Source organism: Telmatherina bonti, assembly GCF_933228915.1.
Source record: "Telmatherina bonti genome assembly, chromosome: 20".
Taxonomy (NCBI): domain Eukaryota; kingdom Metazoa; phylum Chordata; class Actinopteri; order Atheriniformes; family Telmatherinidae; genus Telmatherina; species Telmatherina bonti.
The window spans coordinates 19681115-19693707 of NC_136618.1; the positions used below are offsets into that span (position 1 = coordinate 19681115).

General features: G+C 38.8%; 1 protein-coding gene across 1 annotated transcript; it reads right to left on the minus strand.

Moving 5' to 3' along the window:
* Positions 1–2294: 2294 nt before the first annotated feature.
* Positions 2295–11898, minus strand: ncapg2 (non-SMC condensin II complex, subunit G2; the record flags this gene model as incomplete). The annotated part of the gene is made up of 26 exons (XM_079259497.1): positions 2295–2353; positions 2463–2562; positions 2643–2743; positions 2862–2965; positions 3106–3240; positions 3405–3607; positions 3750–3849; positions 4694–4834; positions 5269–5382; positions 5535–5708; positions 5821–5974; positions 6091–6161; positions 6256–6426; positions 6934–7031; positions 7115–7337; positions 7539–7691; positions 8206–8385; positions 8558–8683; positions 8763–8855; positions 8943–9099; positions 9187–9281; positions 9403–9537; positions 10095–10252; positions 10351–10465; positions 10671–10838; positions 11821–11898. 26 exons carry the CDS (start codon positions 11896–11898, stop codon positions 2302–2304), a joined length of 3399 nt encoding a protein of 1132 aa, XP_079115623.1. The 3' UTR covers positions 2295–2301.
* Between the last annotated feature and the right edge of the window lie 695 nt (positions 11899–12593).

The following is a 12593-nucleotide window of genomic DNA, read 5'->3' on the forward strand; positions in this document are numbered from 1 at the left end:
GATGGGTGGGAGAGGAGTCAGGACTTCTGAATGATTACTACCCGGAGGGGCGTGAAGGCAACACCAAGCCCGTGAAGCAGCAGAGGAACTTCAGGGACAGACAGCTGGAAAAACAAGTGGTGTGTGTGTGTGTGTGTGTGCAAAGCAAGATGCATCATTAGCATTTCTAGATTTATTCTACTACTTTTGATTGTTTATGTCCAGCCAGGAAATCATTTCAAAAGTGCATTTAAAAGTCTGACCTGAAAAAGCAGGAAAAAAGAAGAAAAGTGAATAAAAAAATTTTTTAAAAAAAAACTAACATACAGTTGTGCTCATATTTATGCATACCCTTTCATTAAAGAAGAAAAAAAAAAACAAAAAAAAAAAAAAAACAGCTGCCTGTAAAATAAGCTGAAATTGACGAAAGTAAAAATAAATTTAAAAAAATTATGAAAATCATTACATTATTTTCTAATTCTGGTTCAATAGAAATATTTTTTAAAAGGAAAAAAAAATAAGAGAATTTATTACATAAGCTAATATTTTGTTGAACAATCCTTTAATGTTTCCGCTACGGTCAGGTGTTTTCTGTTCCTCTCAGTCAGACTCCTGCACCTGTTGACAGGTATTTTGTCCCACTGTTCCAACAGAAAAGTGCTCTAATTAGTCCTGGACCAATTTGTTTGTTTGTTTTTTTTCTTTCTTTCTTCAACTCAATAAAATAAAAAAAAAACAGTGTCTTATATGACTAAATTATATTTTTTTGCAAACTTTTAGTTATTGTTAATTTTTTAAGTCTCCAGTTCTTTGAGTGACTGTTGTAAATTCAGCCTTTTATTGAATGAAAAGGGTATGAATACATATGAGCACAACTGTATGTCACACATTATATCCCCATTCCTTTTTGACTCATGGAATGCATTTTGCAATGAACAACAGTAACTATGCAAGACGTTGTTGTTGTTGTTATTATTACTAATATGAGCAGTATTTTACTATTCTGGCAGTTAAATTTCTCCATAAATAAAAAAAAAATCATTACAGCTTTTTGACATCTTGGACAACCCCCAATACAACAAATCTATCCCAGAAGAAGACTGTTTTAAAGATATTCTTGAAGGTATTCCGACATTTACTTGTGAAACAATAATGACAATGTGATAAATCATTCGGCACTCATAAACTAGTTGTACATTCAATGTCACAATTTACACCCATGACATGTGACAGAACTGCTCCTGTTACATATTTTCTGTTGAAAATCAACTGGCTATGTGACAGAGCAACATTTTTTATTTTATTATTTTATTTTTGGTACATAAATGTAATTCTGTCAACTGATGTTGTGTAGTAAATATTACCATCATTAATAGGAAAATGACGCAGTGTAGTTAAACTTTTAAGAATTAGCGTAATGTACAGCAGCTGCTGTTTCTTTAAATAATATGAGTCTGTGCCACATTTTTCTAAAACAGAAATATATGAATTAACCCTTGATAACCCTCACGGAGAAAGAAGTAGAAGCATTTTTTTCTAAAATTTCCTTTACAAGATAAGAATCTGTTTTAATAGTTGAGATGCCTCCTCAAAGAAAATGTTTGAAAATCTGAAAAGGAAATGGCTAAACTCATATTCACTTCTAGCGTTATGTAATTAACAGAATGTTAGAGATGGCTCAAGCATTTTCTCTTCCACACATTTTAAAAAGACAGAAAAGTAATCAAAATGTGCGCCCTCCTAAACCGAGCAGGACATAAAAGAGTGAATCTACATGTGTGTAAACCGTAAACTGAGACTGGAAGCCATAAAAAGCAGTGAGGATGATGTATGGTTTCTTTGTACAGTTATTACTTTGCAAAGTGCTGCAGATGCAAGAAAAATCTGAGGTGCTCTTAAAAATAAAACAGGTTTGAGTTGAGTGATGCATTTCTCTTTATTATGATCAGTTACAAGTTGCACTTCAAGCAAACAAACCAACATATAGATATTTATATATAAATGAGAGGTATAGAAAATGAGCACTGAAGAAAAATGACACCTAAGGAAAAACATTTCTGCTGTCTAAATAACTAAATCAGTATTTTTTCCACATCGGTGTTAAAAGCCAGAGACAACACTTGAGTGATGAGCACAACCAAGAAATGAATAAACAAATGGCAGCCTGGAAAATGTAGCAGGCATGGACTCTGCTTTAGGTTTCAACACGATATATGTCCTACACAAACCTATAAGGGAAGCTGGAATATTGATGCCGTTAATATTTATGCTCTTGTTTCATACAATACAAAAGTGAAGCAGAAATTATGTCGTAGCAGAAAATCATGGTTGCAGAATCTGATTCAAACACGCCACTGAAGATTCATAAATAACCCTGCGGCAGAAAAAGATTACAAAAAAAAAAAAATCATTAATGCTCTTTCAGCAACGACCATTCATCCTCTTAGTGTGTAAATAAAAACATCTTATTCCCACTAACTCACCTCTGGATGTCTTTGCCGTCTCCATCGGAGGCGGCGTGTTTGTAAAGCTGCTGCTGGACAGACACCGCAGCACTTTTCAAGCCAGCTTTACACTTCCCCACTGATTAATAACAAATAAGAAGCAGTTTTATTAACAGAAACTTACATTTTTTTCTATAAATTCTAGCCATGTAAACTCACCGTGTCTGATGACCACTAAGACGTGCAGGACAGCAGCCAGTTCAGTCAGACTGTTTATGGCCTCTGAGTCCAATGATGAGCTGACTTCGGCCAAAAATAACCTTTGAAAAAAGAAGAAAAAAAAAAAGATCTTAAGTCACTATTCTAGTCGTTATTAAATATATTTAAGTTCATGGAAGACTTTGGTGCGAGTACTTAAAAGATGCTTCAAGTGCATACCTGGTGATGGAGGGTGATTTGAGGATGACAGACAGCAGGGTGCTGGACAAAGGAGGCATGTCCTCCACAGACTGAGGGATGACCAGCTCCTCTGGATGGCTTATCTGTAAAAATACAAATATCTGACTCCTCTTTTCATCAGTTTTTTATGTCAGTCTGATAATCAAACAGCTTAAAAATATATGAGGCAAAAATATCCAAATAATAGCGTGTTCTTGTTGATGTTGTTCTCTTGTGCTCGCACCTTCTGGAGCACATGTCTTGTCTCCACAATGATGATAGCAAAGACAGTGGAAAAGACACTGCTGAGAAGAGCTCTGTCCCAGGTCTGTGCCACTTGCAGGAAGTCTGTCAGACCAGGAACGGCTGACTGACACAGCTAGTCAGTGCAGAAAGAGATATAGACTCAGAATATAGCAAGCAGCACAAGAAACTGTTGAGAGGCACTTCATACTTCAGTCTGTCGTTCTGTTAGCTCATCAACCTAGTGCAAAAATGTGCACATTATAAATAAATAAAGAAATAAAAAGTGACAATATATACCTGTTTTCCTTCCTCAGGCTGCTTCCTAAGGCAGCGAGCCAAGAGTTCTATAATCTTCTGGAAAATGTTTGCCACTGTAGCCAGCATGACAGGAGCTCCCTCCTCCTCATCACTCTGACCTCGGTTTTCATCTTCAGGTACGGAGCAGGTTGCCACCTCCTTCAACACCTGCAGCACTGCAGGGATACACAGGTAGCCTGCCTCTAAGGGGGAAAACAAAACAAAACAACAAGCAGAATGATCCAACAGAGCTGTGTGTAGCGAACTAAACAAGCTTATTGGGATCTTCACGTTGTTTTCTCAATCTCCTATAAAAGCTCAGAACAGAAATTTTAAAACACTCACCTGAGAGAAGGACGAGGGAGCACAGGTGAAGGATTTGGCTTTTGAATTTGTCGTCCCCCAAACCCACGAGCAAAACATCGTGACAGATTGACAGAAAGCTCTGGTGGAAAAGGAAAACCCGTCAGTCAGGATGAAGTTTCATGTGTAAAATCAACAACAAGCACGGGTGACTTGAAATTTTAAGAAAAGGATCTTTTCCAGAAATATTCATTTATGCTGGTAACTACCACCTGTGAGCTCTCAAACACATGCATGGTTACTCCGAGGATCTGACTGCAGGAGCAATGGGGTGAGAACAATGGTCTAAATGAGAAATAAACCCTATTCCAGTCTGGCAGTACGATGGGCAGGAAGAGACATGTACTGAGTGTATGATGGCTCTAAATTTACCCTGCAGGACTCAAAGTCCTGGATAACAACATAACTGTGTGCTTTGTCTACTCCAGTCTGGGCACAGGCTGTGCTGGAGTGAAAGAGAGTCTGATAAAAATGTAAGGTGGTAATTTATGAACAAAAAAGATACAATTCCATCTGCTTGCTGAGAAATCATGTCGTTACTTTACAACCCACATTAAGAATCTAACAAATGTACTCCAACATGGTACACCATCCATCTGTACTATAATCATCCACGATTCAGGAACAGAAACAACAGCTGTACAACGGTGTTTCCCTTCAACAGTAATCTGAAAGCTTCAAAATGTCCTACGCTTGCAGCTAATGGACATTTCTTTAAAGTGAAAGGAAATGTTATGGTCTGATTATGTAGGAAAATACTTAAAGGCTAAAAAAAGCAAATAAAAAATGGACAAAAAACATATACAGTAGCAACATACCTTGTCTTGTATCATGTAAACTTAAATTACATTTTTATGAAAGGTAAGAAACACATAAACTGACTTTCTAGAGATTATCTGTATTTCAAGAGTAAGAAAAGAGTTAACCTCGGTTATCTGAGTTGCCAGCTGCTGGGACAAATCCTCGCCATCATCTCCAATACGTTTAGTCAGAAAGGGCAGGACTCTTTCTGCTACCCACGCTGCCACATGCTCCAGGGAGAGCAAGTAGTCTCGGCCTTCTGTCAACTAGGAAACAGAGAAAAAAAATTTTTCCCCCCCTTCTTTTCCTTTTTAGAGGGTAATAGTGGGCTCCTGATGAGAAATGAAACATCTCCAAATGAACAATTTGGAGTAATGTGTAAAAACAGCTTAATAAAGAAGGTGTGAGGTAAGTAAATTATGCAAAGACAACTGTTTATTTTCATTACCCGTTAATTTGCCAATTATTTCAGTATAAAAAAAAAGTCCTAAATTGAAGAACAGAAAGTTTACAGACAAAAACATCCACATACAAGAAGAGGAGGGGTGTTTCAGCAACGTGTCATGAACTGGAACTGGATGCCAGAGCTCTAGAAATAACCACCTCTGCCTTTTTCCATTTGCATCTTTGTTGTTGATGCAAATGTATATCCATGTTTAAATAAAACAAAAGACCCATGTCTGTACATGTAGAGACTTACACTATGTTGCAGATGTGCACCAAGGCGACCATGGCACGTAAAGGCTTTCAGTGCCGTCTCCACGCTGGGGCGTTCAGGGTCCTCTGTGGAGCTGAGGTGACTGTACAGCACTGACTGCACAGAGAATAAACGTCTCACAATGGATGTACATATAAAATGTTATCTGAACACATGAAGAGTAAATACATGGAACAACTGTTTCAAATAATTATATTTTTTAAAGGAAAATAAAAGGGAATAAAACCCAGACTGAACTGTTTTATTACCTTCCAGTTTCCTAGAGCTGCATGGAGCTCTCTCAGAGGTCTCTGATCAAGAGCCAGGACTTTTGTCCGTGTTGATGTGTAGCTGAAAAGGTAATCCAGGTAAGCCAGTGCCAGGTCTGGTTTGGCCTCCACCGTCTCCTGAATACGCACCTTTCTCCTTTTTGTCACCTTGTCCTGCAGTTGGTAAGAAGAAACTTTTACAGATAAGGAGGTGGAACCATGTCATGTGAAATCTTTCTGTTAGTTCAGATTCAAATCGAAGCTTTCTGGTGCAGTATTCACTGACCCCTTTGCTGGGAAGAGACTCTGTGAGCCAATCAGTGACCAGTTCAACGATGTCAGCAGCCTGGCCCCAGCTACAGATGCAGTCCAGCAGCTGGCTGTACTGTGTGGGCACAGCTCCTGAGTCCATCCTTCTCAGCCTGGACAGGATCCCACAGCTGGGTCAAGATAGTGAAATGCGTCCGATAAGATGAAGTTGGTACAAAACACAGCTACAACAAAATCATCATGACAAGCTGGCAACAATATGACGAAGAGAGGCACTGCTACTCACCTGAATGTTGGAACTGCAGCTGGGGACATAAAAGAGGCCAGTTGGATAAGAGGAACAGTGGATCGCTCATCCTAAAAAAAACAATCAGCAAGGCTTTATTGTGCCGTCAGGTTTCATCTGAACGGGAAAAAAAAAAAAAGAAAGAAAGTAAAGAAGCTAATGTACCTCAAAAGCCTGGAAATACTTGGCCATGACATTTCCAAACTTAGCAACAGTATACTTGTGCGCCTCTTCATTTTTTTTCAGGGCCTCTTCGATACTTCTCCACAGGATGACCACCACCTCCAGCAAACTGGATATAACAGCTGTATTTTTTCCCAATTTGATGGGTCCCTCCTGCTGAGTAAACATTTTACTTTGAATAGTCATGAACACAAACATCAAGTTTAATTTAATTTCTTATCATCGTAAGTTAGAATATAAAAGGTTTAGAAGCACATATTTTGATACTGGATTAAAAAGTCTAAAAAACAATATTAGATAATCTGCAGCAGCATCGTATTTCACATTAATGAATATTTAATAAGAGACAGCTCCAGAAAGCATTGACTGGCATTTATGTGGCTTCTTGAAAGTGTCTGGTAAGTTGATCTTAACGTTGTACGATGTGCTTGTTGTACAGCTGACTACTAGCAACGGGAGTGCAGTTTGAGCCTTGTGGACTGGATAATCAGAGCAGACAGTGGAGATGTGGAACATCACTGTGCTTATTTGTGATTAGGGAACAATGTTCCTTGTTTGTTTTATTAAAACTGATAGGGTTTGTGTGCAACCATGTTAGACAAATAGTCCCACACCTCACTGTACTGTTTCTATAATATCTGTCAGTAGTTTTCTTCTCACCTCACTGTTTTCCTTGTTGCTGTCATTAATCTCTGTCAAGTCACAGTCAACCTGGATGCAGCTGTTGAGAGTGCGGCGAATAGCCAACATCAGCTTTACTGGGGACGAAAGCAAAACAACAGATGAGTACAGCACAGCATAGTGTGAGGGGAACTTTATAATCTAGTCACTGTGTACCTACTTATGTTTGTGGGTGCTGTATGTTTGTGGGCATACTGGTAGAACTTCCTGGCAGCCATTGGGTTCATTTGGATGAGAGTGATGCACCGGCTGCACCACTCCTTCTCCGAATCATTTACAGGTAAAAAGGACTTGAAGAGCAGGTCAACAATGCGCTTGGAGACTGAATGGGAGTCTATAGCAAGGCGGGCAAGTAGATGGTCCATGTTGCATATGTCCCAGAACTAGGGATTACCAAACAGAGAAGAAAATGTGAAGAAAAACATCGCCTATTGTCATGTGCATTAACAGGCATAAAGGGAAAGGATTTGTGTCATACTGTCATTTCGGAAAAAATGCTTCTTATAAAAAGTTATAAATAATGACAAAAGAAAAAGGTTGTTTTTTAATGAGAGTAAAGCAAGGAGAAAATCTCCACACTCTACCTTGGCAGCACGAACTGCTTTAACCTTGATAAGCAGGTCAAGGAAAGCTGTGCGGACTTTCTCTGAGTTGTCATGGAGGCTGTACTTGAGAGAGGGAAGGAGCTTTTCCAATAACGGATGGCTCAGAGAGTTGTCCAGGACAATAGGCAGACACTAGGGTTGAAGGGATACAAAAAAAGAAAAAAAGAACACAAACTACAACTAATTAGACATTCATTTCCCAGTGACAGCTTTTAATTTGCACTGATAAAGCTTGAGGCCTTATTATGGTTATTCACTAATTAACAGACAGACAATAAGTTTCCAGCTGATCCTGGGTAAGATTTCACGATACTGTATCCAAAATCAATCAAACCAATTTCCTAAATTTACAATTTTTTAAATTTTGTTCTCTGTTATGCAGGATGCCAAGATATATACACTACCAGTCAAAAGTTTGGGCACACTTTCCCATTATATCCAAACATTTGCATCCAAACATTTGACTTGCACTGTGTGTATAAATAAATCCCAAATACAGAAACCTTTGGAGTTTCTCTTGCATTCAGATTCATTTATGTTTACCAGAAGAATACTTTTGATCTGCCTGGACAGTTGTTTGACTTGATCTGAACTGTTATTTCCAAGACAAGTTACATCAAAAACAGACAGAGGCAAAGTCGTCCACCTTAAACAGAGAGCAGCGGACGTCAGGGGAGCTGATATCAGCCGCAAGTTCCATCACCAGCTTCTTTAAGAAGTCTGTGATGATGGTTGGAGGGAGGAGTTCCCAGTACTTTGCCAGGATCTTACAGACACCCAGGATGGCATTGGAGCGCACGGTGGGGTGAGGGTCATAAAGGAGGCCCTGTAGATGACAGATGGCGGTTGTAATTTTAGAGTACTAGAAGTGGTGACAGCTCACACCTGAAGCAATGTGTAAACCCAGTGTTGCATGGATAAAAATAAAACATTTAGATAACAAGGCATGTTTAGTTTCCTCAGAGGAGATGAAAGTGAATTTCCCATAGAAATCGTACCATTGCGGTGTCTAGCTGCTTTTGAATGTTCTTGTCTATGTTTTCATTATTCTGATCCGGATCGTGTATCGGGAAGGCCTCAGTGAAAATCAAAGTTGCATTTGCACGCACCTCAAAGTTAGGAGCCTGAAGATGAACAGAAACACATGAGGACGTAATAAAACCAGAAACTACCTGCAGAAATCCAGTAATTCTGTGTGCTTACGCTGAGTGCTTTCCAGAGGATTGGCTTGTAGAGGTTATGCAGCATCTTGCCGACATCGTGACAGCGGCTCCTTTTGTGAAAATAACTCATAATCTACAAAAGTGTGATGATAAAAAAATTAGCACACAATGAACAAAACTCAAGAAAAAAAAAAAAGTTAAAGCCTTTTCTATAGACTACCTGTCGGACTTTGGCATGGACAGGTGATGCTCTATGAAGTAAGATTGCACTTTGCATAAAATCCTGAATGCAAGTACTCTCAATCTTCTCCAAGAAGTCCCCACAGGCCTTCTTCCATGCTCTGAAGTAGATTTCTGCTATGTGAGTCACAATGCTCCTAGGAAGGAGAAAAATAAAAGCATTTTGAAGGAATTAATTAATTACAAACCAAACCGTGTAACTGAGAATAAAGTGTGCCTCTTACTTGTTAAAAAACTCCAGCTGGTTTTTGATGGTTCCATGCAGAAACCAAATGAAGTCAACATTCCAGCTGAAGAGAAACACCAGGAATCGCTTTCCCTGTGACAATACATTACGAGGCAGACAGCTCAAGGACAAAGGCACAACTGTAATGATAACTGATTGTAAATCATAAGAATGTCAAACTACACACAGAGCTGCTAAATATCATTACACTCACATCATCATTTCTAATGTAGGTAGGATGGTGAAAGCACTGAAGCAGCAAGTCAATTATCTGCTTGTTGTCCTCTGATGTGTAGTCCAGACTCGAAAGCACATCATGGAGAGTCCATACTCTCTGAATCTCAGTACCCTGACAAAACACAGAAGTTATGTCAATAACTCTGAGGAGGTTCTTAAGCTTGTTACATACTCTACGAGAAACAACAACTTTGTTCTTTACATCGAGGCGGCAAACACAAGAAAAAATGTCTTTTTCATCTGGTCAATTCAGTCAAAAAGCTCAGTTTGCAATCAATATGGGGGGATGTCTGTGTTTTTATGTGCAATGAACCTGCTTATTTTATATTTAACTAGAAACTTTAACCGCAGCAGGGTGAGTTGTACACCCGGCTGGTTCTGTATGTTTAAATGCCAAACGTGTCGAGAACTGTCTTCAACCGCGTCGGCAAGAATGATGTAATTTTCTTCTTGGGGCCTCAAGATCAAGAAAAAAGTCCTTTCTTCTAACAGAGTATGTAGTAGGCTTTATTTCTCTGTTTCTTAAATGGTTATCAGTTACCAACAGACAGGTGTGACTCATTTATGATCTTGGCTGTGACTACTGTTTTACTCCAGCCTGGAAAGCATTCCTGCTCCCATTGCAAAAATAGTGAACAAACTGGCATGCAGCTGAGTGGATATACTGACTGGTTTCTTCAAGGTGAAGCTCTTTTGCAAAGAAATTCTGAAAGCGGTGTGACCAAATTTTTCTTTATCCAGCAGGCCCTTCTTCCACCACGTTTCATAAAGCAGCAGTATGTGGAGCTGAAGAGGAGCCTCGGATGCAGGAAGTGACACAAGGACTTCTGAGGGATGGGGAAAAAAAGAGAAATCATTCTAGAAACAAAACTAAAATTTATAAAAAGAACATTTTTGATCCAGACATCTGTGCAGCAACATTTACCATGAAGCCTGTGTGCAATTTTCAAAAGGGCAGCGTAGGTATCACCATCTTGTAAAACCTTTAGAGACACTTGAGCCACTAGTGTCACACCATCCACTACAGCCATGACATGTTTCTGAAGGAAATATTTGGGGTTGAAACTCAAAAAAAAATGTAAGCAGTGGAAATAAGCAAAGCTGTAAACACAATGAGATGGATAAAAAACACAGAACGGCTTTTGTTCTAACTTTGTTACTAATTTAAGTGTAACAATACAGAAACTTGTAGTAATGCTTTAAAGCTTATGCTGCATTTCATTGTAGGCTGAGGGGTTAACTTACAAGGTCTGAAGCTGAATCCTGCTGCATGCCCTCCTCCCAGCGGTTTGGAGGCAACACCAGCAGGATGTCCGAAAGAAGCAACTCCAGCCTCCCCCACAGAGCCTCTCTTTGGTCTCTGGACATCTCCTGCACCACCTCCTCCACATCGAAAGGCTCAGCTTTATCCTTCTGCTCAGCAGTATAGACAGATGCACAGATTAGAGAGCTACATACTTTCTACATCTAATATAAAACAATAATTATAGGTGGTTGAAAATAAATGCAATACACATTTAGTTATGCTAGATTACTTTTGAAAATAAATTTAAGGAAAGTTGGTGGCAATTGTAACATGGTTATGTTCTGATTGTGTGCACAATACTCTTTAAAAGTAAAAACATAGTGTTTTAGTGTCATGCTAATAGATAAAGTGAATATTTTCTTATTCAAGGATGTCCCAGTAAGTCTCAAAAACACCTTCAGTTGATACAAAATACTGTAATAGAAGGACCACAAAATGGGAAATGAAGAAAAAAATAAATAAAAAGAGCGAAAGCTTACATTAAAATAATTTCCCGAGTCTCTCTTCATGGTAACTCCAACTTAGGATCTAAAATCCTTCATCTATCAATCATTCAAAGCATTTTTATGTCCAAACTCTATCATATCGTAAAGACGCCTCAATTTTGTTTAATTTCTATAGAACATTTAATCTCCAGAGTGTACATTTAATAGTGGCACACAAGATAAAGAGCCATCAGCTGTCAAGCTCCTCTTCTGTGAAACAGAAACCCCAGTAGAACACCCCCCCCCCCCAGTAACAAGAATAGGAAGTACTAAATATTACTTACGTGAACCTGAACTATCCCTTAATCGAGGATGCTTACCGGGATGACTCCCATGATGTTTAGAACACCTCTGCATCAGTGTTCCTTGTATTTGTTTTTCATTTACATGCAATTTATTTCTCTGCCATATCTCAGCTCTTTCCTCTGTGTCGCAGGATATCTAGTGTTGGAGCTGTATGTGACCCTCTTCTTCTTTTTCTACACACGTCTTGACATTCCCATCTGAAGTGCCCTGGTGTTATGATGTGTTGTATTACTTGGGCAAATGGAAATCACAGGTTCAGATTACTGTTAGCATTAACTAGCATAATGTTGCTACTTACATGAAGCTGAATAAAGCGCAGAAAATCCTTCACATTCTCCTTGCAGGCAGCTTCTAAAAAAGATTCTCGCTTGGACATTATTCCTGATCCCTAAATGATATGAAGAGGAGTAAAAATGTCAATAAAAGCGAAGGTGAAACACCAGGTAAAGCGACAACTGTTTCGCTAACTACACTGTAACAAGACCAAAACAAATATGGCTGTCTGTTAGACGTTAGCATTAAAAGTTTAATTTGCTAATTTATCGCGAAATGTTATATCAACAAACACTGCTGCTGACATCTTAGTGTTGTATTCAAAGGTATATGCTTTGAGATATCGCATATGAACGACTGTTTTTTTCTTTTACCTTTTTGTTGTTGATTTCGAATAGCTGGTGACAGAAACTGATAGTTTACCATAACAGCAGTGAACCCGCGCAAATTTGGATAGGTTCTCTACGTAATGACGTCATACGTTTTGTGTTTACGCCAGCGTGTAGTTGTCATTTTTCCTTCAACCACTTGATGGCGACAAATTCCGACAAATACATCCTATCGGATCTCAGTTCAACAAAAGCAATCATTCACAATGACGTTTTAACTGGGGTGGCACACGTGATCTAATATCTGTTAAAAGTCTCGTTTATCGATTACACTAACAATGTGGCATGGTCAAACATACGATTCGATATTCTTGCATTTCTGAGAGAAAAATAAAATTGAAGAAACACCACGTTTCACAAGAGAAACCATTTATTCATCAAAAGTCATCAGGCATTTTATCATTTAAAG